General features: G+C 43.4%; 1 protein-coding gene and 1 non-coding gene across 4 annotated transcripts; both read left to right on the plus strand.

Annotated features, from left to right (window-relative positions):
* The first annotated feature begins 6 nt into the window (after positions 1-6).
* SNX5 (sorting nexin 5) lies at positions 7-23,639 on the plus strand. Of its 3 annotated transcripts, XM_060031327.1 has the most exons (14): positions 7-112; positions 352-433; positions 10,189-10,293; positions 11,408-11,518; positions 12,574-12,695; positions 13,757-13,880; positions 14,555-14,650; positions 15,862-15,967; positions 16,050-16,125; positions 17,389-17,428; positions 17,518-17,604; positions 18,844-19,003; positions 21,511-21,596; positions 22,846-23,639. In XM_060031327.1, exons 2-14 carry the CDS (start codon positions 383-385, stop codon positions 22,894-22,896), a joined length of 1,215 nt encoding a protein of 404 aa, XP_059887310.1. In that variant the 5' UTR covers positions 7-112; positions 352-382; the 3' UTR covers positions 22,897-23,639. The 3 variants fall into 3 exon arrangements, with proteins under 3 accessions (XP_059887310.1, XP_059887309.1, XP_059887311.1); XM_060031326.1 differs by lacking the exon at positions 7-112 and having other exon boundaries at positions 212-433; XM_060031328.1 differs by lacking the exon at positions 7-112 and having other exon boundaries at positions 212-433; positions 22,867-23,639.
* On the plus strand, positions 5,373-5,609 carry LOC132439042 (small nucleolar RNA SNORD17). The gene has a single exon (XR_009522276.1). It is a non-coding gene; the product is annotated as a small nucleolar RNA SNORD17 (small nucleolar RNA).
* Positions 23,640-25,546: the final 1,907 nt, after the last annotated feature.

The raw sequence follows: 25,546 nt of genomic DNA on the forward strand, positions 1-25,546 counted from the left end.
CCTCCAAGAGCGCGCAGCCTTTCTTGAGAAGCGCCTCGTTGGGAGAGTGTCAGGGGCACCGCGTCCCCGTGGCGGCCGGTGGTCGGCGGCTTCTGCGTGGCTCGGAGCGAGGGTAGGCCCCGCGTAGCTTCTTTGCCCGGCTCCAAGATGGACGGCAGCGGGGACGGGGGAGGCCGCCCTGGGGGAGCACGTGGGGCGCCGCTCGCCTTTCCTGGGGCTGCTGGGACGGTGGAGGAGTCGCGAGGCCTCCCGCCGCCGTCGGGCAGAGAGGCTGGCGGAGGCGGGGCCGCGGCCGCCCTCGAGACGAGCCCTGGCGGCGGCGGCGGCCCAGCCTCTTCTCTCCTCGCACAGCCAGGCGGCCACGCTCGAGGCCCGCGTCGCCATGGCCGCGGTTCCCGAGTTGCTGCAGCAGCAGGAGGAGGACCGCAGCAAGGTGAGGCCCTGGCCGCCCTCGGCCCCCGGGCCGGGAGGCCCCGGCGGTCACCCAGACTCCCACGCTCTTTGCCCTGGTTCCCGGGAGGGGCTCGCGGGGCAGGGGCCGGAGACGCGGGAGCGCGCGCTCGGCGTGGAAAGTTGCTAAAACTTCTCGGGGGAGACCGCGCGGTGCACGCGTGACCCGCTTTGCAGCAAACGACGGAGCTCGAAACCGCACCCCAGCCCCTCCAAAATACTGGGGAGATGCAGTCCAGTCAGGTATCGAGAGTGTCTCTTGCAACTTCATAAGCGCTCAGTGCGCCGCTCCGGGAGGGAGTGCTGTCATTTTTAGGAGGTGCTCAAATAGTTGAACTTAAGTTTCGCTCTTAAGATTTGCGTGTTGATGTAAGGTACCCCCATGCCGCTTGGATCTTGAGGTCTAAAAGGTGACTAATGCAATTTATGTCACCATAACCAATTGAAGATTGAGGTAAGCCTCCACTTTGATTCGTCCTTTACTTATAAGTTAGTTTGAAATATACAGGGGTTGGTATGAGCCGCAACGTTTTGTGCAGAATCGTCAACAGAAACGTTTTTCTAACAGAAAATCAAAATAACTAATCTAGAAATTCGAGGCGCTCTGACATTTAAGTAACGTGGAAGGCATCTCTTAAGAAATCAAAGGCATTTTTGATCCACAGCTCTTTGGAGAGAGCTTTTCATCTAGTGGTGCCAAAGGTCGCACACGGCTGCGGGATTGTTCAGCAAGGGGGTCACTGCTGTATTAGTTACTGAAATGAAGCGTGAGGATAGGGTCTTGGTTGGGGTATTTTTATTTCAAAGTGGAAAGAAGTAATTTTTTTTCCTTCCCTAAAGCCGGAAGTGGGAACTTGAGAACCATTCTTTCTGGAACATTCCAAAGGTAGTTTTCTCTCTAGACGTTTAGATGGCTGAATAGAAATTTGGGTAGATGGATTCCACCCCCCCCATCCCCTACCTTCCATCTTCTTTCTTGGTCCAGAATTTATTTTAGACAGCTGTTTAAAACTTCAACCGACCTTCCTATTTGTTAGTATAGTATACCTGTGGTTGGTTTTTAAAATAACTTCCCCACCATTCTGATCCTTGAGCAATAGAGGATTCTGAAGGCTGTTTCCTGCCTCCTGGTTTTAGTGACTACAGGAAAGGATTATATAGAATTTTCTTCCTGGTTTTCTTTTAATTGCAGAAATAAGGAAATAGTAAACTTAATAAAATATTACTGTAACACGTGGCTTCATTTTACTTCCTGGTATCCGATACTAGTCCTGGCATGTGGATCAAGTCTAGATGATTTTTACTGTTCACCAAAGGGGAGTTTGGGACAAGAGTGGAATAACAGGAGGGCAAATCTTGGGCAAACTGTTCTCTTGCTGTAATTCAACTTTGTTAGTTAACAAATATTTTACGTTTTTGCTGAAAATGTAAGTTTAAACTTTATGATTGCTTTGGAATTTCCATGAGGATAGGGGTTCTTGAGGTTTAGACCTGCTAATAAGGCAGGGAACATAATTAATTCTTGAGGATTTTGAGTGCTCCTGCAGAACTTTTGGCTAGTTCAGCAAAACAGGAGTACTGGCCTATATCCGGTAGCCTGGCACTTCCATTTAGTCATATCCTTTTGAGCTGAAGGTGTTGATTTGTCTCCTTTCCCAGAAAGCAGTTGCATGATTAATTTGTTCTTTTTTTGTTTGTTTGTTTGTTTGTTTTTTTTGCGGTACGCGGGCCTCTCACCGTTGCGGCCTCTCCCGTTGCGGAGCACAGGCTCCGGACGCGCAGGCTCAGCGGCCGTGGCTCACGGGCCCAGCCGCTCCGCGGCACGTGGGATCTTCCCGGACCGGGGCACGAACCCGTGTCCCCTGCATTGGCAGGCGGACTCCCAACCACTGCGCCACCAGGGAAACCCGATTAATTTGTTCTTTAACTAGTCCTCTACTGATGGGAAAGATGGTGTTCTGGTCTTTAAAATTTAGAAAAGTAAGGTTTTGCTAAGTCGAGCCCCTGAGAAATTTAACTGAACCTTTAACACCATTAGGCCGCATCTTCACGATAAAGAAACTGGTGTAGTGCAGTCCCCGCCCTGCCTCGCGCACTGGCTGCATCAACATTCTAAGGTGTCTGGAGTTTTTAAAGGTTGGGGGGAGAAATGGAGATTATGCAGAACCTTGTTCCCATAAGATATTTACCCAGGCTTCCTGTTTGCCAAAAGGTCCTTTAAACAGTGGGCAGCGCGTTTAGGCTCCCACTCACAGACTCAGTGTATGTCTATTGTGATGAGTCTTGGTCCTGTTAGTCTTGCCAACCTACGGCAAATGGAGTGCGAGTCCTGATTGTCTCCTGGGATTTTTATTATTCTTAACTTGTTAGTGGACTGAAGCAAATGATCACACAGGAGAATCTGTAAGGGCCCTCCCCAGCCTAGTGCTGTTACTTTCACCTTAACTTTCACTAGTTGGTTACATGGGCTTTGGGTAGACAGTGTTTCCTTCCCAGAGCCAGTCATTAATGTTTTACATTTATGCTGCTGCTCTGGTTTGCAGATTGTTAACTGGTGTGGAAGTTGTCTCTAGGGACACCACTCTCCACCAGCTTAGATGAAGAGTGTTAAAATTTATGTTAGTATAGGAACAGTCCTGAATTTTCACCAATACTGCAGCAAGTCCAGAGTAACTGATTCTTGTGGACTGAAGTTTTGTACTATGTTTATGGCTTGACTTCTTAAATTCGGGAAGTGTGGCTTCTCAAAGCTGCCCAAGCCTTAGTTCTGGATCAGTAACTTGCAGACAGTGTCTTAAGATCCCCATTTGTGAATACTACTATAGCAGGTCATGATCTGCCCACTTTTTTTTTTTTTTTTTTTTTTTTTTGGGCTGTAGGAAGAAATGGCTTAGGGCAACTATGAGAGAATTTTCTGGATTCTGAGATCCAAATTCTCATTTGCTATGAGACGTAGTAAGTGACTAACATCTAATGTAGAGCTTCAGTTTAAACCAGGGTTTCTTAACCTGAGCATTACCGATTGACATTCTGGGCTTGATAATTTTTTGTTGTGGGGAATTGTCCTTCCTGCATATTGTAGCAGTATTCCTGGCCTTTATTGGGTGCCTGTAGCTCTCTTCCCTTCATCAGTGACAGTCAAAAATAAATGCAGACACTGTCAAATGTCCCTTGGTTGAGAATCACCAATTTAAACTTTCTAAAATGGTGTGATATGGGTGGGTCAGATCGTTGACTATCTTTGGTAGAATTAGCCTTCCCCCCAGTATTGAGGAGCCTTACCAAAAAATGGTAAAGGGTTCTGGGCAGTTGAGAGTTACAAACTCTGCTGTGTTTACCATGTTGGAGTTCACTGCCCCCTTTGGACAGTGGAAACCTGAGGCTCGGATGCCACAGTACTCACAAAGCATTGTGGTGCAGAATTGAAGATCACTGAGAAATGTGCTACAGGGTGGAACTTGGTTTAAAAATCCTGCTTTTTTGCTCTGTTGTCCTGATTGCTTGAGGATATTAGGATGTACTTCTGTAGGTCAGTAGTACCACTGGCCAGTGGTGAAAGGCACATATAGTGAAGTTAGGTTGTATTTAGGGAAACAACCTTTTAATGAACCCAGTTATTCAGAGAAAAGTATTTTTGCGCTTTATAAGTTCTGCCTTTTATTTTTGAAATAGCGAAGGGATAGTGGGAAATCTTGTCTTGCATGAATAGCAAATTTGTTTTTTACAGGTTCAAATTGAGAAGGTTCTCTACATCTTTACATGAGAAACTAGCTCCCCCCCCAAAAGAAAAAAAAAGATACTTCACCTCCAACACCTGTATATTTTCTGATTGGCCATTGAGTTAACTCTTAAGAAGAGAGATTTCCCCCTAAAAGGGGGATATGGAATTTCTCAACTGTTTCATACCCCAAAGGCAAACCGTAAATACACAGGGAGGAGTGAAGTTGTAGTTTGAGGTTCAGGAGAGACTGAACTTTAGTTTAGAGATTGGGTTCTTGGCTTGACTCCCCCGCTTCCTTTTAGAAATTTGGTGTAACTTTTTCAGGCACTGCTATATGGTCTGGATAGAAAAGTGTAGTTTTCTCAAAATAGTTGCTTATGTTAATCTGTGGTATGCGTTTTCTGCCAGAAGAGTTTATGGTTTACTTGTTTTTGAGGGGCAGGTCCCTAAGCCTTTGGGTCTAGTTAGTGTAAATGGTGAGGAGCACAAATGCAAATGTCACCAGCCTTAAGGCTTTCACCTGATCTTTAATGAAGAGCAGTACAAAGCTTACATGTTGTGCTAGTGGGGACCAGGTATCTGGTGAGGGATGAAGGGCTGAAATATTTATATCTGAAAGATCTGCGAAATGTGTGGTGCCTCTGACTAGCGTACAAGGAGTCCCACCAGGAAGCAGGCAAGCTTTTCTTCTCTCCACGCTGCCATTTGTATCTTTAACTCATGACACAAGCTCAAGCTCAGCTCCATCCACGTTGCTGAATCATCCTTGTTGGTGAAGGTAAATTTTATTCTCAAATCTTTTTCTATTTCATCTTGGGTTGATCATAAAGTAAGACTGTTTTGTAGTAAGGAGCCATGGACTTGATAGACCAGGAACTTTTGGAAGGGAGACTTGATGAAATCTAGTAGTAGGTGAAGGGCTTTAGCTTTGAATGGAGGAAATTAGTTTTTTGTCTGTGGCAGCTTCTTCCTCTGTAGCAGTGGTATGTTGATTCCCAATAGAATTTCTGTGCTAGATCATTATAGATCATGTGGTTAAGCGTTTCACTTTGTGAACTCCTGAAAATAATCCAGGTATCTTGCAATTAGATGGATTGTAATTAGATGAATTTCACAATGAATTTTATTTTAGCCAATAATTCAACTTAATCTCTTTCTGGTTCCACGTTGGGATTCCACTGGCTCGTGGGCTTGCAGCCTTGTGAAATGATGATTCAGTTTATCCATTCGCTGAGTGCGCTGCACTGACCTTCTTCGAAGCCTGGATTTCTGTTCTAGGAGCTCTGGGCTGCGTAGCCTCCAAATGCCCTGCAGTCTGCAGTGTTCTACTGTGGACAGCTTGTGTGTTGGTGGACTACCGGTAAGAATGGTTGGTGTCAGCAGGGATGGGTCCCTGTGGGTCTCATCTCACCAAGATGAGTGGTGGAAATCTGATCACTTGCTGCAGCTCTTTATCTAGTTGTTAAGCTTGTGGCTAGTTTCCATAACTATTATCTATGTTAGTAGACTGAGATCTAGAAGTCTTTGGTTGTGTTGTCCTTGAGGACTATGATATGATACTGGCAGGCCTGAATTATAGGAAGCGGGGAGCCAGTGGTGGGGGGGGAGATGAACACATACCTGTAAAAGCAGCTCATGTATTGCACAGTCAGTTCAATTGTTTTTCATGCACCAGTGCCTCAGGGATAAGTGGGATAGAACACAGACAAGTTTTGGTTACCTTCAGGGTGGGAGAAAATAGTGAGAAATAATTCAGTACCATTACAGTATTTGAGCCATAAGGAGGGGTTCGGAGAAAGATACAGTATGAGAATTTCTTACAGAGCACTTCCTTCCTGTGAGCTGAAACAGTAACAAAGTAATATATGTTTCGTAAGTATGTATCATGTGAGTCAGTTTTCAGAAATTACTGCAAATCCAGTGTGTCTGCCGCAGAGCATTTTTGGTTTTATTTCCTCACTAGTGAGTATTGGATTAGGCAAGGTATCCGTACCTGTCTAGCTGAAATATGGCCTGGTTGTTTCTTGCCTGTTCTGACTCCATGCTGTTTACAGACCATTCAAAGATTATTTGTCATATTGGCCCTCTCCCTGGTAGGGGTCTTTTACCTTAGCCATTGGGTGAAGGGAAAGCAAAGCAGAATCCTTAGGAGAGAAACAGTTTGAAGGAGAGGCACACTGATGTAGCATGTGCTGGTTAAGTACATTTCTGCTTCGGTACTGGAGAATGGAAAGTCATTTCAGTGTATACATGCAGGCTTTTCTTCTATCTGCAGTAGTTTCCTTGCAACATTCAAATTAAGATGGAAATATAGGGGCTGGCATATTCAATTTCTTGCATGTATACAAAACTGGTTAGACATAAGTGGCTATTCAACTAGACGCCATTCTAGCAGATCAGAGTGACTGTGGAGATGATTTCTTCCCATTGTGTTTGTCATTTGGCTATATGGCAGTAATGTAAACTGGAGTCTGCAGCTGCCATAACATTTTTTATACTTTACGTATCTTCTTCTGTGGGTTCTGAATTTCTGAATCTGGCTTTCTGTGTCGTCCAGCCACAGAGGTGCTCTTTGCCATCTGTGTGCCACTTAACCTTTTGAAGAGGAGGCTTTGCAATGGCGTTAAATTAAAGTTGTGTACCAAAGTGAGTCATAAGTGAGATCTGGACCAAAAGTGGTCCTTAGCAGCTCAGAGCTTTGCAGATCTGTCCTGTGGCCAGTGTCAGGTGCCCCAGCTGGGAGGCTGATGAACAAGTGAGGGAATGCACAGGGATTGATTTAGTTTTTCTCCTTTTCAGCTCTCTTACCAAGCCTTCAGATTTCTTAAAACAGTTAAAATTTTGTTTTCTAAATGAAGCGATGCTTGTTTACCCCCTTTTCTTCTCACAAAGATCACTGTAATCCTTACTGTAAGGATTAGTCTGATAAGGAAGTATATTGGGGACTGAAACTCCATCTAAAAGTTGGAGTATGTGATGTAGTGGTTTCTGTGGAAATCTACAAAAGAAAGTCTGTTTTAAAACAACATTGTGCATTGGAGAATAAATGTGTTTTAAATTTGATTCTCACCAGTGACCTAAGGGAATGGGAAAGGGAAAGTTAACGTGCCTAAGGTTAGACTCTGTTCTGAAGCCTGCCTCTCCTGCCTGCCTCTCCCCGCTGCTTTAAACAGCTGTCCCAGTCGTTTTGACACCTGTGGCCCAGGTCAGACAGTGTTGGCCAACAGGGCTAAGGCAGCACTCTGGGCACTTATTTAGGCTAGGGGGCAGAGATGGTGAGTGGGCGAAAGTGTATGGAGGCGTGTCACTCACTCGCTGTACCCTCCACCCTGTTGATTATTTAGCAAGTACTGTGCCGTGGGGCTATGGAGTGTTGGTTCTGTTGACCAAGCAGAAAAAGGAATGCTGAGCTTTTAATCACAGTTGATGCTTCCGGAGTGAGGAGACAGTGCTGACTTAGAAGGTATAAACGTTTCACAACTTTTTACTCCTTGGTGATTTATGGGCTTCATTATCTGGAGGGTTATCTTGCTACAATACAAGAAAGTTCCTTTGACTTGTGAATAGGGATCATTTGAGTTGGTGATGGTCTGCATACTCAGAATTTTGCCACCATCCTTTTTCAGACAATTCTTTGAGGCCCAAATGCAGACTTTTTCGTGTTATCTGTTGTGGGTTTCTTTTTTTTTTTTTTTAATTGTTTTGTTTTCGTGGTGGGGTGGGAGTGTTTATCATGTCAGGTGGTGGGATTGTTGAGTCCCTTCCTAGGGTGGTATATTTAGGCAAAAGTGATTACTGCTGGAGAAGCTGGGTGCTTGGCATCTTGTTATAGTGCACAGTCTTTCCAAACCTCTAGTGGTTTTTGTTATTTTGTGTTCTCATCACACTCTTAGACTAAAAAACAAAATATCTTTGCTGACAAGAAGATAGTAACACAGTGAATAACCTGGGCTGTTACTTCTGTATGGTTGGAGGTGTGGGAAAGAGGTGACATCTGATGTTCGCTGGTGAAGTCCATTGCTGCTTTGACTGGTGCTTCAATGAGCCCCGTTTACTAGATTACATTCCCCTTGGGTCTTCTAACCCTAATTCCCAAGGCAGTCCTTGTGGTGCTCGCAGGCTCACTGGGCTGGGAGTGAGCTAAAATGGAATTGACGGTATGTTCAGAAATTGAGAGACTGCTGGAAACCAGGATTTGTGACCTCGTTGGGAAATGGAATCTCAGGAAACATGGCTGTTGTTGCTGAACTCAGGGAAATGCACCTTAGACACGGTCCCTGGGCCGGCCCCATCTTTCCACCAGTAACCTGACCTACTTTATTCGTGTACTGACTCTTGACGCGTACAAACATGAGATCAGTGGGCGCGTACAAACATGAGATCAGTGGGGTGGCCAGTATTCTCTGCAGTCAAATTTAGTGTATATTTTGAGGTCTTTTTGAATGCTGCATTTGCCCAGTGGTAAATTATCAGAAGGAAGGAAGCTTTTATCAGAAATATGTCAGAGAGTCACAGCTGTGATAAAATGAAGTATCCCTGACCTTGAAGCTTTATCTTTCTTTGCAGAGATTTCATAAATGGACATGTGAAAATTAAGCCAAACAAGCAAATATTTCATAGGAGTCATCACGAGTTCACTTGGAAGATGTATTTAGGTTGATATGTAAGGAACTGTTAAGTATATTGTGATCTTAAAATACTTGATGTTAAAAATCAAGTTCTGGTGGCAAGAACGTGAGCCTTAGTTCTTAGAGGAAAGCCATTGTTCTAAGGGCTCACTCTGGTTTTTGCAATTAAAATTTTTTTCTTGGTCACAGTGCTGAAGGAAAAAGGGAAGTACTGACAGTTTCTGAGATACTACAAAGGAGAGAGAAGTAATCCATGTGTTCTTAGAGAATATGTTTAATCTTTTCATACCTAATAGAACCAGTTTTTCTATTTTCAGAAGTTCATCAGTCTTTGGTCTTTTTATTTTGAAGTAAGGAATTCAAAGGGAAATTTAAAGGGAAATACTCAGGATTCCCTGTTCTCTCATCCTCTTAACTCCAGTCTTCACTTGGCATTTTCCTTAATAGTCTAGAGGGTTCTGGCAACTTTAGCACTAGTTTACAGTTGGGGGCTGGGGGAAGGATGAGATGTTTAATCCCTGCAATCTCTTATTTGTGTCAGGCCTTCAGATCCACTGTCAGCTTGTCTGTCTTAAGAATGAAAGAAATTATCATATTTTAGACTCAGTAGGAAAGCTTTTTTTTTAAGCAAGACCATTTTAACCACTTTTTCCTAACAGTCCACTTCTTCCAAGAATTCTTTTTAAACAGTCAAAACTGGAGTTGGATATTATTTTCCTCTGAGTTTCCAACTAACAAAAATCATTTACTTTTGTTTCCTGGGCAGTGCTCACACTTCTTCCTTATGTGTAATCGCAGTAGAATTCTGATAATTAAGGCCTTTGTTGGTTTTTACAATTCACTTCTTGTGTCTAGATTTCGCATCTCCTTGCAGTCCCTGAATATCAATAGGTCCACTCTTGAGTGGGTTTTTATCTCTCCACGCAAGATCCCATACCACCTGACTGTTCTCTGTACTTCCAAGTTTTCCCAGCCTCTAACTTTCAGATATACGTACAGTCTGTTAACGCCTCTTGAATATTCTTGTAATTTGGGCATTTATGTAAGAAGTTCAAGATTTCGTTTTATCCAGTTGAAGCCTTCTTATTCTTAGTACAGTTCTTCAATTATTTGGTTAAATGTATTTTTCACGTACACATAAAGTATGTAATGTACATGATATTAGAATTATATAGTTGCTTTGTTTAGATTACAGGAATTCACTGGACCCACCCATGCATTTAAGAGCAGGTTTCCCCACAGTTTCAAATACTATCTCAACTTTGTTCTAAAATAGAACAATAGAAGTCTTGTATAGACTGCTTTTTAATTACTAGCTCCCCATTTTTGGAAGGATACTTTTTAGGACTAAAATGAACTTGAGACTAATAGCCAAAAAATGTATTTCAGCTGAGATCTGTGTCAGTGGACCTGAATGTTGATCCCTCGCTTCAGATTGACATACCTGATGCACTCAGTGAGAGGGATAAAGTCAAATTTACGGTGCACACCAAGGTAAGTGACAGAATGACTTCAGTAATAAAAACAGTGCCAGGTTGCAGCCTTGTTATTCACAGTGGGTGTGAGAAGAGACCTAGTGACCTGAGTGCAGTGTGGCACTCCTGCTAAGTGAGGCCCCTCCCTCCACTTGCTCCTAGTAAGCATCAGATGAGTGCTCTTCTTACAGCATTTTCTACTGTGGTGGAGCCCTGGGGCTGTGGGCTTTGCTGGTGTTTAGTGTGGCTTGTGCTCTGCTCCGTGGGGAAGCAAACCAGGCAGAGCGACAGAGCTGGAGCCACCTGCCACAGAACTCCACCTTTGTTTGTAATTTGCGTGCGTGGGAAGTGCTTGCTTTTCCCATATTTACTAAGTTCTTGGCCGTCACCCCACCTATTATGATTCAGAAGAGGTTTTTTTCTTCCAGATTTTTAAAAAAATTTACTTTGAAGTATAACTGATTTATAATGTTGTTAATTTTTCTCCAGATTTTTCATTTGACAAAAGCAATATGCCAATCTGTGAAAAATATAGAAAGTTTAATTCCTTGGGATCTTTTCAGGAACATTTTTAGCCTCCTTTCTCCTTCCATACTAGTTAAAATATATTGAGTGCTTGTCTTATGCCAGGCACTTTTGTAAAGGGTTTACATGGGCTTAATTTTCTCTTTCTAACAATCTTATGGTATTCTGTTATCCCCATCTTACAGGTGAGGAACTGAGGTACAGGTTTAAATGAAGTAAATGGCTGAGGCACAATTTGAGTCAGGAAGTTTGAAGCTAGAGCTCTTGGTTTATGCCATCTCCAGCATAATATTGGTAATATGTTGTCTATGAGGTCCTCTCCCATGAGGTTTTCTCTGTGTACCTGAGTGGCTTGGTGGTATTAACATACCTGTCACTCAGGCAGCGTGAGGCCTACGTGATTATATCTGTTTGAGTTGACCTGAAAGGTGGAGTTTTGTGACTAGAATTCCGTAAAGAACGTGTTGAATCTTAGCTTTGTTCTTTATTGGATCTCATTAAAAAACTGGATGTTCTATTATGCAGAATTTTCCCATAGTGCACTGCATGAAACCCAAGCCACTTTATCTGAAAATAGTAGTTAACAGTCACTTCTTTTTTCTTTACAGACCACGCTGCCCACGTTTCAGAGCCCAGAGTTTTCTGTTACAAGGCAACATGAAGACTTTGTGTGGCTACATGACACTCTTATTGAAACTACAGACTACGCTGGGCTTATTGTAAGTACATTTTGGGTAATCAGATAATTACTGAAGCCAATTTCTTCTACCTTGCTGTTCATTTTGTTTTGAGAGACTTCTACCCACTTTTATTTGTAATAGATTGTGAAAATAGTCTGATTTCATTTGTCAACTAGAGTATGTGTTAGCTATTACTGGTAAAATCTAAAGTATGTGAAAATAGCGTTTTAGCTGTAAGATGAAGCATAGTCTTATATTCTGTACAATAAAAGAGAGTAAGCAGTTTCATGGTGTAAAGTCTTGTCTACCTTTGGGTTTAGCATTTCTCTGGCATTTCCTTTCAGCCATCAAGTGGAATTGATCTCTGCTGGTGGTAGTGTGTGCTGGGTTTCTCAGGTGTGTTCTGCTGAAGGCGTAAAGGGGGCAGTTGTCTTTGTGCTTGGCCCTTGAGAGTTAATGCGTGGCTCTGGGAAGAGACTTAGCTGATTTTATTTATTTTTATTTTTTGGCTGCACTGTGCAGCTCGCAGGATCTTAGTTCCCCAACCAGGGATTGAACCCGCGCCCTCGGCAGTGAAAGCGCAGAGTCCTAACCGCTGGACTGCCAGGGAAGTCCCTTAGCCGATTTTAAAGGAGAGAGAAACATGGCTTTTCCTGCCAGGCCAGCTGAAGAATCTGGCCAAATAGTTAAACAAAATCAGTACTGAAGCTTATGTTTAAGAATGTCCACACAAAATTAGAATCTTTTATCCTCTGGAATAAATTCCTTTATAAATCCAGAGATTATTATCTTCATCGTACTTCATTGGCTTCATTTTAGCATTGATTATAATATATAAATTAAACTGACAATTGAAGCAGGATAAACTGTCATACCTACCAACTGTCCAATGATTAACCGAACAAATGATTGCAGTCAAAGTGAGTGCCCATTGTAGGGGACACTTCTTTTAAATGGCCGAAAGGAATAAGGTTAAGAGAAAAGTGCAAGTTGATTTTCAGGCAGCCCCACTGGGCTCCCTGCCTCCTGTGCACAGGCACTGAGTTGCACATATCGGGGGCAAGAACCCTCACGAGTTACTGCCTTGACTGCAGATTCCGCCCGCGCCTGCAAAGCCTGACTTCGACGGCCCTCGAGAGAAGATGCAGAAACTGGGAGAGGGTGAAGGGTCTATGACCAAAGAAGAATTTGCCAAGATGAAGCAAGAGCTGGAAGCGTAAGTGCATTTTCTTGATGGGGGCTCTACCCTTTGAGAATAAAAGTGGTGATGTGTGCAGAAGCGAGAATCTGACAGCTAATTTCAGTTAATTAGTTACCTGGCTATTGTCTTCTCAAACCACATTTTGCAGAGTGTGGGTGAAGGGGCCTGGTCTTTGTACTTTAGACATTGATTCCCTGGGGACTGCTGACGCTGAGTAGATGGTGGTTCTATCTGTAGACCATGCTTGTCATGGAGTGTTGGTCTGGCATAAAGTGAAGAACTAAACGTTTGTCTTTATATATAAACAAGTCTTCAGGCTGTGATAATGTACAAAACTTTCTTCCCTGAAGTTTGTTTACTGGAAGTATGGTTGAAACTAGATGGCAGTGAGTGCTGCTACAAAGAAGCATTCTAAGAATAGCCACAGCTATGGCTCTTTTAATCTGGTTGTAATTCTTTCAAAGAAAAATGGATTCTTTATTCTGTATCATAGTTGGAGTTTTGCATACAGTTTCTTATGACGCCCTCCTTGCACTTCTTTCTATTGGCTCCCTCCCTTCTTCGGGGTCCATCTCAGCGAGTCTCTTCAGCATGCTGCCACAGGCCCATTAGCCTGGTACCCCGTGGACAGCTCTGAGGATAGAGCGCTGAACACAACAGACAAGTTCCTACTGTTGGGAAGTTTAGAGTCATCTCTAGTGTGTAGATTAAGATGAAGCCACTTAGTAGTTTCTGATGGTTCCAGGCTTTGTTAGACTCACTGCTGTGTACATGGCTGCAAAATTAAAGGGTTTTCATGGTTATAAAGAAGCCAGTGTTTTGTGCTTAAGTACATGTGGGTTTGGGCTTCACAGATGTACCCTATCAACTCTGGTTATATCGCTTCCCCTTTCGGTGGCTGTTCCACAGATTCCAAAACGAGAACTGCCTTATTACCTAGTTGGATGCTACATTATACCAAGCTGCTTTGGGTCCAGTTGAGGTGTTCTGCATGGCTGCAGGAGCAGCACAGTGAGGTCCCAGGGAGCAGTGTTGGGTGGTCAGCTGAGCTGAGGCCTTGTGCGCTTCTCTTCCAGTGAGTATCTCGCGGTCTTCAAGAAGACTGTGTCTTCCCATGAAGTCTTTCTTCAGCGGCTCTCCTCTCACCCTGTTCTCAGTAAAGATCGCAACTTTCACATTTTCCTGGAATATGATCAAGATGTAAGGCATTTTTATTCCATTTCCATGATCCAGTTAAAATGTACAAAGAATATACTTGATATATTTTCTGAAAAATTGACTTTCAAGGTTGAGTTTCTTATCAACACAACAGAAACCTTTCTTAGATGCTCCTTCCCTTGCCTACCTCCCCCAGGGCAATAGATCCAATGTGTAAGGCATTTTTATAAAATGTTGCATGTAAATATTTTGACCTTTTTCCCCTCAGTTAAGCTTGGGATTATTCAAAATAATTTAAGTTGATCCACATTTGTTTTATTCATTGAAAGAGAGACATATGCTTGCTTTTTTACAAAAATACGTTACATTTCTTGCTGTTTAATATGTATGAGGCAAGCCCTGACCTAGACATTTCCTCAGGTCTTCTAACCAGTGAATAATCAGCATAACAGCACAGTAATTCTATCAAGAATTTAAAGGCACTAAGACTTGATATTGATACCTAGATAGTTTTTCACAATATCTCCTAAGTTACACTTTTAGAATTACAACCTGTGCTTAGATTTAGCTGTTTATTTGATATTTTAGATCTGTTGTTAACGATAGAATTAGAGGTATCTTAAGTGTATACTTATACTAGTAAACAGTTACTTGGAATGTGTTCAGGACTTGATGGGAAATATATGTACCGTTAACTGTTTTGGATTTCTCCTTAGCTAAGTGTTAGGCGGAAAAATACCAAAGAGATGTTTGGTGGCTTTTTCAAAAGTGTGGTGAAAAGTGCTGATGAAGTTCTTTTTTCAGGAGTTAAGGTAAGTGGCCTTTAGCTATTTGAGAAAATTCTTCTCTTTGTGTGAATAGGTGACCTTTTGTTTCTTCAGAATAGATATTTGTGAAACAAATGGTATTAGCTTCTCAAAAATGTAAATAATTTTTTTCAAATTTGGTTATTTTTATCTACTCATTGAATTTTCACTTATTTTCCAAAAATACTCTGTTCTTTCCCAGGAGAAGGGATAAGAACCTTTCCACACTTAAATCTTCATTTTCTCCTTTTCTGTAAGGAGAGGTTACTCAGTTATTTTTTTAAAAAAATAAGCTACAAGACCAGTATTTCATGCTATTCTCCAGAATTGCACTGCCCCCTGGTAGCCCCAGCCTCAGGTGGCAGTAGAGCACTTGACAGATGCAGTTGGCTGGTGTAATGAAGGAACTGAATTTTATGTTTTGTTTACATGCTGGATTTCAAGGACTTGATAGGGAGAAGGAACCATAAAATATGGGTTTTACCTGTTTCTTTTTATAATGTGGTTACTACAAAAGTTTTAAGCGGCACGTGTAGCTCACATGTTTCTATTGGACAGTGCTGTTCTAGAACATCAAATAAATGTACAAGTTTCTCACTAGCCTTGTAGGTGTGGTTTATTTCTTCACTCCTCAGCGCCCCTCCCTTCTACCATAACAGTTACTGTCTGGTGTCTGACTTTGCCACTTCAGGGCTTGAGTAGGGAGCCCAGGGTGTAGGTGCTGAGAAAGACAGGGCGTTGTCAGAAATGTGGAAGCTCTGGGGCTGTCTCTGGCACAGCTGAAGGTGTGCTGTCCCCACGCATTGCGGGGGCGTTTGGCATCCCTGGTCAGTGCCCACCAGATGCCAGCATTGCCTCCCAGTCTGGAACCGAACACATTTGGCAGGTGCAGGTATCCGAGGCGAGGGAGCCACCCACTGGGCGGAACCACTGCTCTAGCGGAATTGCTGGAGGTTAGAGAAGATGCTGAGTTTTACTGGGCTGTGCTAAATGTCTCTTCAAAGTGGTTCTCTCTGTTGACATTTCCTGCTAGCATTTCGCTTTTCCTAATCCCAGGTATAAAAAGTGCATTTCAAAAAAAAATTATTTTTATTTCCCTAGTCTTTAGAGGTTAAACTTCTTATGCATAAGCTTATTTCTTTAGTGTTTTTTTCTAATATAAAATACATATTTGTAAGAAGTTTTGCTTCTTAGACCTCTTTTTTCCTTCCCTTTAGGAAGTAGATGACTTCTTTGAGCAAGAGAAGCATTTCCTCAGTAACTATTACGATAGGATCAAGGGTTCCTGTGCAAAGGCTGACAGAATGACCAGCGCTCACAAAAGTAAATACTTTCGCCCATTAGCCCCTTAGTCTGCTAATGTGCCAGCTCTGCTCACATAAAACGGCTATCCTTGTTCCTGCAGATGTAGCAGACGATTACATCCACACTGCAGCCTGCTTGCATAGCCTGGCTTTAGAAGAGCCCACGGTCATCAAAAAGTAAGTTTTTGTTGGAAAACATTTTCTCTAATCCCCTAATTGAAAGCTGTTGGGTGGTAAAATGGGTAATGACTACACAGGTTCAGTTCCGCTCTTGAGCCAAGCCCATCTCGGGTGGACCATAGTCTCCAGCACTCACTTTATACTATACACCCTCTGAACATAAAAACTTGTAAGACGTTTGTAGGGGACTCAGGGCACTTCTGTACCAAACGTGATAGTTGTTGTCAAAGCCTTTATTTCTGTCAAACTTACATGTGTCTGTTGTTGATTCTTTTGATTTTGGAATTGTCTTTGAGAGAAGTTTGCTTTGTGTTTTCTGGCAAATGGTGCTTGCGCTTTACTAGGTAATGCCCTGGGCTGACTTGAAGAGATTTGGTTAAGGTAGCCATAAGGGTGAAGTAATGACCCCAGTCTGATTTTGAGCATTTTTTTATATTAATTTTTCACAGTTTCTTCATTCTAGTTATTTCTGGTGTGAGATGGTATAGTTGGCCCCTTCCATGTCTGTGGGTTCTGCATCTACAGCTTCAAACAATTGCAGATCGAAAATACTTGTTTTTAAATTCCAGAAAGTTCCGAAAAGCAAAACTTGAATTTGCTGTGCATCAGCAACTATTTGCATAGCATTTACGGTGTACTTACAACTATTTACATAGTATTTACATTTTATGCGTGATAAGGAATCTAGAGATGATTTAACATATACAGGAGTGTGTATGTGCATTATATGCAAATACACCATATAGATGAGGGACTTGATCAACTGTGGATTTTAAGCTCTGTGCAGGGTGGGCACTGTATCCTGGAACCATCCCTCACTGTTACTGTCAAATGACTGTGTTCTACTTACACCTAGGCTTGGTCTAGGGGGCGTTAGTATTTCAGACTTGAAAATGGGAGTCAGGCTGATGACAGAACCAAGACAAACTAGTAGCGTATTTATGGCTTAGAACCTGACCTTGACTAACACAAGTTTAACAGCGGATAAAAACTTGGGGACACAGGTTCTGCACAGCAAGGTGGCTGAGTGGCAGCAAGAGAGACCAATGCCGGTGAGTGCAGCACTGGAAATGTGCTCGATTTCGTAACCATCTTCTCTGCTAGTTTGGGCCACTTGTGATGAAAGCATTGCTTTGATAAGTTAATTCTAAAGCGCCACAGACTAGGACTCCTGAATTTGCCCATTCATGTCTTAGAGCATTGATAAGCATATTTCATACATGATTTAAGACCGTAAGCCAAAATCGTGTATATTTGCAGGTACCTATTGAAGGCGGCTGAGCTATTTGAAAAACTTAGGGTAAGGATTTTTATGTTGGTCTTCAAGGTATGTGTTTTATAATCTGTAGATTTCTGCTTAGATGATGGTGGCCTTTGATTTCTTAACAGAAAGTAGAGAGTCGAGTCTCCTCAGATGAAGACTTAAAGCTGACAGAGCTCCTCCGATACTACATGCTCAACATAGAGGCTGCTAAGGTGAGGGAGTTCTCCCAGAAGAGGTCTGATGATACCGATGTATTCTCTTTGTTAAAAATGAAAGAAGATGGGAATTTGTCAGGATTGTTCATGTAAGTGATGTCAGCCTAAATAAAGAAGTAAACTGAGGCAAGCTCGAGTTTCTTCAGGAGTAGGAGAGGAGTTGCATGCAGTGTGGGAAACACTGTAGCAAGCCACAGGAGAGTCCATTGAGGGTGTGGGGTGGGATGTATTTTGGGGCAAGGAGTGCAAAGAGGAAGAGTCTTTGGCAGTAAGATGGTTGGCGTGAGGGAGCTGGTCCCCAGCAGTAAGCTCATTGGCTGGTGTTCACTGGTCAGGAGGTAAGTCTGGGTCTCCTGTGTATCAGGTGTTTGTGGGAAATCAGTCTCTCAGTTCTTAAGTTGTATAGTTATATTCTGAGGGTGCGGGTGTGTATCCTCCAGTTCCGTTTTAGATTGAAATCATCTCACAGTGACGTGCCTTTTTTGTGACATTGTGTCCTTAGTTTGCATTGCTTAGGAACTTAGGGGCAGTAGGGCTGGTGCCGAGTAGACAGGTAATGGCTTGGGAGATAATATGCTGTTGGATGCAGAGATAACCGGACACATGCCAAAGGGGCTATTTCTGAGGCAGAAAAGGCTTTGGGGTTGTGATCTTTTATTGAATTGCAGTTGTCACTGCAGCCTTTGAGTCATAGAGCATTACTTAACCAAAAGCAAGGTGAAGTGGTCAGCAGAATGACCTTTGGGAATGGAACGTGCATTCTTCACTGTCTACACTGTCCTGAAGAAAAATGTTTAAATTATTTTTATATGAAATATACTAAACCTGGCAGCATAAAATTAGGTAGGGAAAATACCTAATGGGAAAATGTCATCAGGAAGTAGAAGTTCATTCTTTCCCCCATAGTTTAGTTTTATTTTAGGTGACTTGTCTTGTGACATGTTTTCTTAGAGAAAAAAAATCCTGTAGTCGTCACTGTTTGGTTCCTTCTCTTGATCCGTATAAAGAATGCCGGAAAGGCCGTCAGCAATGCATTAAGCACTGCTATTACCAGCCTAATGTTGAGATTTAAAGCGGGGGCGGTGCAGGAGGTGGTTGATGTCTGACATTTTAGGCAGTGCCCCAAGGTACTTGTCTGTTTTTTAGAGTACTTCAGATAGTCTTCCTGTTCTGTTCTAGAGGTTTTTCGGTATTGGTTTAACTACCATGCATCATATCTGTTAATTTTCTTCTCAGGATCTCTTATACAGACGCACTAAAGCCCTCATTGACTATGAGAATTCAAACAAGGCGTTGGATAAGGCCCGGTTAAAAAGCAAAGATGTCAAGCTGGCTGAGGCACACCAGCAGGAATGCTGCCAGAAATTTGAACAGCTTTCTGAATCTGCAAAAGAAGGTTGAGTGGGGCCACTTTTTATTTACTTTTTGCTTTTTATTAGGAAATAATCTCAAGCTTACAGAGAGAAGTTGCACAAATGGTACAGAGAACACCCGTACATCCTCTGCCTTGTCACTTGCACACGTACATGTGCTCCTACTTGTGTGATTTTATAAACATATCTGGGTGGTTTTTTTTTTAACCATTTGAGATTAAGTTGTATCTTTCTTAGTAGTTTTATCCCTGAAAACTTCGCTGTGTTTCTCTTACATCCCTACAGTACAGTTACCAACTTTGGTAACCTTTGATACAATACAGAGTTGTCCTCTCCCCCACTCCTCCAGGTCAGCACTTGGTGCTGTCTATCCTTTATTAACACAAGCCTTCCCTTCTCTCCCATATTTTTATTTTTATCATCTTCATTAGACCCATGGATTCCTGTTTTCAAACAGTTTTAAAATTCATGACTATATGAAATTATTTTGGTGTTCCTACTGTCCAGACTGAGCCAGTGAGAGCGCCCTTAAAGCTGGCGTGGCCTTATGACACGCCCGTATTTTTGAGGATTAGATGTTTTGTGCTAATCTTAGACCTTTTCTACTCCAGCCATGAAAATCGCCATTTCTTCCAGGAGCCCAGATTGAGTGCTACGTGTGCTCATTTCTTCTGGGGTGCCTCTGCTTCTAGACCTTTCAGCCAACAGTGGGGAAATATCAGGATGTGTGCATACACGTATATACTCTTCAGGGATCATGAGTCTGTGATAATGACTCAGTTGTATTCCATCTCCACAGGGTTGGTTCTTGCCTTCTACCATTCCAGAGTAAGGGGCTTTTAAAATATAATTTAGGAATTCCCTGGTGGTCCAGTGATTAAGACCCTGTGCTTCCAATGCAGGGGGCACAGGTTCAATCCCTGGTCAGGGAACTAAGATCCCGCATGCCACGCAGCATGGCCAAAAAAATAAAATAAAATTGGGAGATGGTGTACCATATCCATTGAACATGAGTGTACTCTAGGTAGTCTTTTCCTTAGTGGGGATCTCCCTGCCCTGAAGTTCTTAGGGGCCATGGAACATGCCAGAGCAAAAAGTAAAGACTGTGTTCTCCAGAATGTGAATGTAAATTAGAGTGGACACTTGATTCACCCTCAAAACACCCTCCCCCTTCAAAACTCAGGTTTCCATGTGGAATCCGTATCTCATTATAAGACTGTTTCCTCAGAACTTCCCCCTCCTCTTTGGCGCTGCAGTCCCGGTGTATCTGGAAGAGCTCTGCTCCTTTGTCTTGGCTTCTCTCTGTTCAGGACTCCGGTGCCCTCACTGAGGGACAGGGCTTCTCTGTACAGTCTTTGCAAATGGCCTGCAGACATGCTCCCATGGCTGCCCTTTGTATTCTTTCAGAGGAACCTCTTTCTCGCTGCACTGTAGTTTAAATAAAAATTCTAGCTTTTTTAAAAAAAAACAGCTAATTTAAATTTATAAGGAAAAAGAACACTTCAAAACTACTGAGTTGAAATCTTAGGTTATTATATAGGCCAGAGTTTAGTGGCTTTGAGAATTTTTTTAAAGAGAAGCCACAAAGCTTTACAATGGTGCCAGATTAGGCTTGTCTCTATTGCCCAAGGTTTGTCCCTTTGTTGTTTGATCTTATCCTCCTTATTCAAAATGTAAGCCTGGGTGTACACTATTTAAAAGTGCAGTACTCTGTAGAATAATGAGATAAATGGCTCCTAGCCTGTTTGTCTTAGGTTGAGGTTCTAAGGTTGTGGCTGAATTGATGGGAACTCTTGCAGAAGCACAGGGCAGTGGGCAGGTGTCCTGGGAGACAGATGGGTCAGTCTGGAGTTCTGGTCCTGGAGGGAAGGAGAAGAGCTTATTTTGATATCTGACAAAACCAGCCTGATGTATCCGAGTTACTATCGTTAACATCACTATGCATTTTTTGAGTTTTTATTTTTTAATGTGGCTGCTTGTATTACATTTCTGTTGGATGGTGCTGTGTAGACAAGATACAGGACTCTGAGCACCACCTTAAGCTAAGGGAGGATTTTGATTACAGGAATGATGGTGAGAGCTGCAGGGTAGAGCCTGAGTTCACAAGTGTGTGGAAGGAATCAGAGGGAGTCTGATAGGACAGTGATCCTGAATTTTCATGATGGATATAGACACGAAGGTGGCATGTTCTGTAGAAATAGCCACAAAAAAGCAGTTTTCAAAGTTTAAAAATGATCCGTAAAAAAGGTCATTGGTGCAAGTATGTGTGGCCCACTACCTCCCTAGCCCACCCTTCACAAGCACTGGTTCCCAGAGGGAAAGGGCAAGGCAGCTCAACTCAGAAACCTCCAGGTGTTCAGGGGCCATTCTTGGTGACTGGGGGTGTGTTCCAATGGCAGAGATGACAAAAATATGAGAAAATGTGGTTGTAGGGTACCAAAGCTTTGGAGATCATTTTATTTGTAAAAATGGTATTTGGAAGTTAAAGATGAAGATTGTTCTGTTTTTCTTGGTAAACTTTGCTTTGTAGAGCTAATCAATTTCAAACGAAAGAGAGTGGCAGCATTTAGGAAGAATCTGATTGAAATGTCTGAACTGGAAATAAAGCATGCCAGGGTAAGTGTTATCTTCAAACTAAGTCAACTTTGGGGGGTCTTTTTCAAGTTATTTACCAATTCACTATTCCAGTGTCATCAAGCAGATGGCATTTGCTTTGTGGTTTTAATCCCCTGAGGTGTGGGTGGGAGCCACTTGTCAGAGTATTTTTTCCACTGCAAACCAAAACTCCGTATGTCTTGATGAAATACTGCTTTTTGAGAAGAGCATTCTTGGTGGCGTTTACCCAGCTTCTCTCTTGACGTCCTTGCGGGCCACACCCTGAAGGAGTTTTTCCAGTAATTTGTGAGCATCCATCATAGCATTTATAAGCTCTTCGTTATCTGGAGTTTTCATGGAAGATTTTTTTTTTAAATAGTTTTCTAATTTGCTAAGTGTCTTCTGATATTAATTCCCTTTTGGTTTAAAAGGGAGGAAAACTTCCTCATAATGTCTGTAGCATAATTTAGCCCAGAAAAGATGGAGAACAGTGGTTCTCAGTGCTAGAGCATATTAGAATCCTACTGGGGAGCTCTTAGGGAATTTTTGTTTTTGTTTTTTTTTGTGCCCAGGCTCATTCACTCAGGGTTTCTGGGCTCTTTGGGTGGTTCCTGGGTACAGCAGATACTGAGCCTCAGGGTGCTGTCTGAGCCAGGGCAGTCAGGTCACTGTCACTGGCCATCTGTGCTGGTTAAAGCAGGAAGACTGAACGTTTGTATGTATTTTGAATTTCTTTATTTTGACCACAACAGAGATGCTTACTCACTTGCCTCTTTTAAGTCCTGCTGTATATATGACCTTTTAAATTGGAGTTTTAAAGTATCATTTATGGGTCATTTATGATAGTGTTCTGAGTATTCTAGGTTTTTTGAATTCCTTTAAAGTGAGTACTTTGTACAGTATTTCCTGCCAAGTCCTATGTGAATATTTATCATTTGTAATCTCATTTATAATCTCACCCACAACTACTTTTTAACAACTTTTTATCCAGTATTTCCAAGGCTTTCAAATACCACATTTAGGTTAAGTCACATGAGTGGGATTGGCATGATTGCAGTGGGAGCAAACCTGGGGTGTGGGGTGGAGGTGCTGAAGTGCTGACCAGCCCTTCTGAGGGTGAGGAAATCCCCAACGTGAAATTGGGATGAGGGGAATTGTGGTTCAGGGGTCATTGAATGAAAAACAAGTACCCGGCCAGATGTCTTGTGACAAGTGAAGTCGGTAGGTCTGAGGCCCATGCCTCACCAGTGCCCCGACGTCTGTCTTCTAGAACAACGTCTCCCTCCTGCAGAGCTGCATCGACTTGTTCAAGAACAACTGAACGAAGGACGTGAATGTGAATGTGAAGAAAGCCCGCATCACTTGCACTCAGATCATTACCACGGAAGATTTATTACCTTTGGCTTTAGTTTAAAATTATGTGAATAAATATTTTGATTTCTAAAGATCTTAACACTTAACCATGTTGGTTCAAAAATATTTCTATTGCATGCTACTTCGACATAACTAATCTTTATGCATTTAATACCTCAGAGCGGGTAGAATCTAAGTACTGGGTTCTCCTCTAATTTGTCTTTCGTAATTAAGAAAGGGTGCGGGAATCTTGCGCCTTCTGGAGTCTGTGTAAGCAGTGGTCTGGCATACACTGCCTCACTGTTCCCTGTGCCCATGCCCCTACAAACCGGTTACTTTAGGGTAGGTGCCAATTATAACAGATGAGTCAGCCGCTTGTTACAGATGAGGGACATTCCATCTCTTCATTAGGTAATTTCCCCCTTTCTTACTCTCCTGGTTCTTTAATCACCTTGAGTTGTTTGTACTATAACAAGAGCAAGAAAAATCTCATATCTTTATATACACCCTTTGCAACTCCATTTTTGTAGTTGGGAGATAAATATTTGAGGGAAGAGAAGCATCTTAAGGGTATAAGAACAAGTAATAAGGCCTAATTTAGAAGGTGGCCAGATCTACATTAAGAAAGATGTGAACCCCCTACCTAATGGGGGGGGCGGTATGTGTGTTTGGACTTTTTATAAAGTGTACAATAAAATAATCCATGCTCTACTATGGAGTGTTTTTGTGGGAAACAAGGCCAGGTGTGCCCTGAGACTGCACTTGCAGCTAAGCCTTGGGGGTGGTGAGGGCTTTGGTATCTGCCAGGCGTTGTCCCAGCCTCTGTTCTAATCTTAACAGGTTAGAAGACTACAGACCTGTTTTTAAGGGTATATCTGTCCCATCATCGGTGTGACTGAGCCTTAAGGTGGTGCCTGCCAGGTTTATGTCTATCTTTTGTAATTATTCGAAAGATACTTTGAGACTGTGTAAAAAGTTTACCCACTTCTTTTAGCCTGTGTTTTAATCAGCTGTAACTGGTGTGAGGGTTGTAAAACTCTGGTTTTGGACACCATAGGTGACTTTTTCTGATGTTGAACTGATGCTGAAGTCTTGCCCTCCCAGCCAGTTACAGTGACTGAAATTTACTAAACGAGCCTAGACAGGGTAATTCCTGCTCCCTTCACGTAAAGCGTTTGGGAGGGAGGCGTGGTGCAGGAAGCGAGTGCATTTAAACAAGCTGTGCTCCAGTCTGGGTTCCTAACCACATCTCGGTTCCCGCACACCTGTCACCCCCGGATCCCCCACAGTAACACAGGCGTCATGTGGCGTTGGGGTGTGCGACTCTGCCTAGTGTGCCTGGGTCACAGCTGGTCCCAGGAGTTCTGGCTATGGCTCACCTTGCCTCAGCCCTTGACTGGGGGCCACTTTGGACTAGGTCTGTTGCTGGATGTGAAACAGGTGGTTGGGACGCTGGGGTCCAAGTCCCGGCCCTGCTTGGTGGCTAAGGGGGCACCCTTCTGAACCAGACAGATCTGTAAGGTGCAGCAGTGCTTTAAACTAGGTGCCCCTCAAGTTAATTTTATACGAGTGATCTCAGAGTGTTTGTGTTTACCTTCTGCACTAAAGTCTTCATGGGCCTGCTGGTCATTCGTGAAACTGCACGGGGTTCTGGGTGGGTGAGGGTGTTTTAGTCCTCCCCTTCCCTGCCCACGTCGGCCAGTGGAGCCATTGCTGCCTCTGCAAACCTGGGCTCTTCCTGAGGAGCCAGGCAACCTGGCTACGAGGGAGCCAACGCCCTGATGCAGGAAGGCAAGGCTCGGTGTGGGACTGGGTGCTGACATCTATGTGCCGCCTGGGGGGCGGCGGAGGGTGCAGACCCAAGGGAGGGACTACCTTGTGCAGCCTCAGCAGGAGGAGAGCCAAGTGGGAAACTTACAGCTGCCCAGGCACCTTCCAGGGGCACAGGTGGGCACAGAGCACTCTAAAACGCTTTTCCTCAAGCCCATGGGTGAATTGGGGCCACTTCTGAGTGATGTGTGGGAGACTTTTGTTGAGGTGTTCTAAAAGCTTCAGTGAGTGTGCTGTAGGCTTGAGGATTGCTCTGAGAGACCTGGTAGCTAGTGCCCCTTCTGTACCACATACAGCGCATGTCAGGTGCTGCCTTCGAGGTTCATCTGAGGTGATGCCTAGACCCATTTGGAAGTCACCTTGCTCTGTCAGCTTCCACCTGTAGGGGCAGAGTCACCCAGATCCCACACGTGCCCTCAGCTTGTGGGACAGAGGGGCAGCCCGGTGTCTGCAGAGTTGTTTCCGATGGTCTCTTCCCAGAGCAGCAGCCCTCTCTGGGTGACCCAAGACACCCTGTTGCTGAGGCTGCTCCTTGCGTTCTGGGACTGGTGTCAGACAGATGGGAGGTAATGGGTTCAGAGCTGGGCCGTGTGACAAGTCTGGAAGGAAGGCCGGGAGCACCACAGCTGGGCAGGGGCCGGTTATGAACTTGAGAGACAGCTGGGAACTGAGCGGTCCAGGAGGAGCCTCCCCCAGCCCTGTTCCCCATGCCCCTCAAAACAGATGCACGGCTCCCCTTGCTTGGGTGGGCAGAGCAGAGTGACTCCTTATTGCAGGTTTAGTTAGTT

Source organism: Delphinus delphis, chromosome 15 (assembly GCF_949987515.2).
Source record: "Delphinus delphis chromosome 15, mDelDel1.2, whole genome shotgun sequence".
NCBI lineage: Eukaryota > Metazoa > Chordata > Mammalia > Artiodactyla > Delphinidae > Delphinus > Delphinus delphis.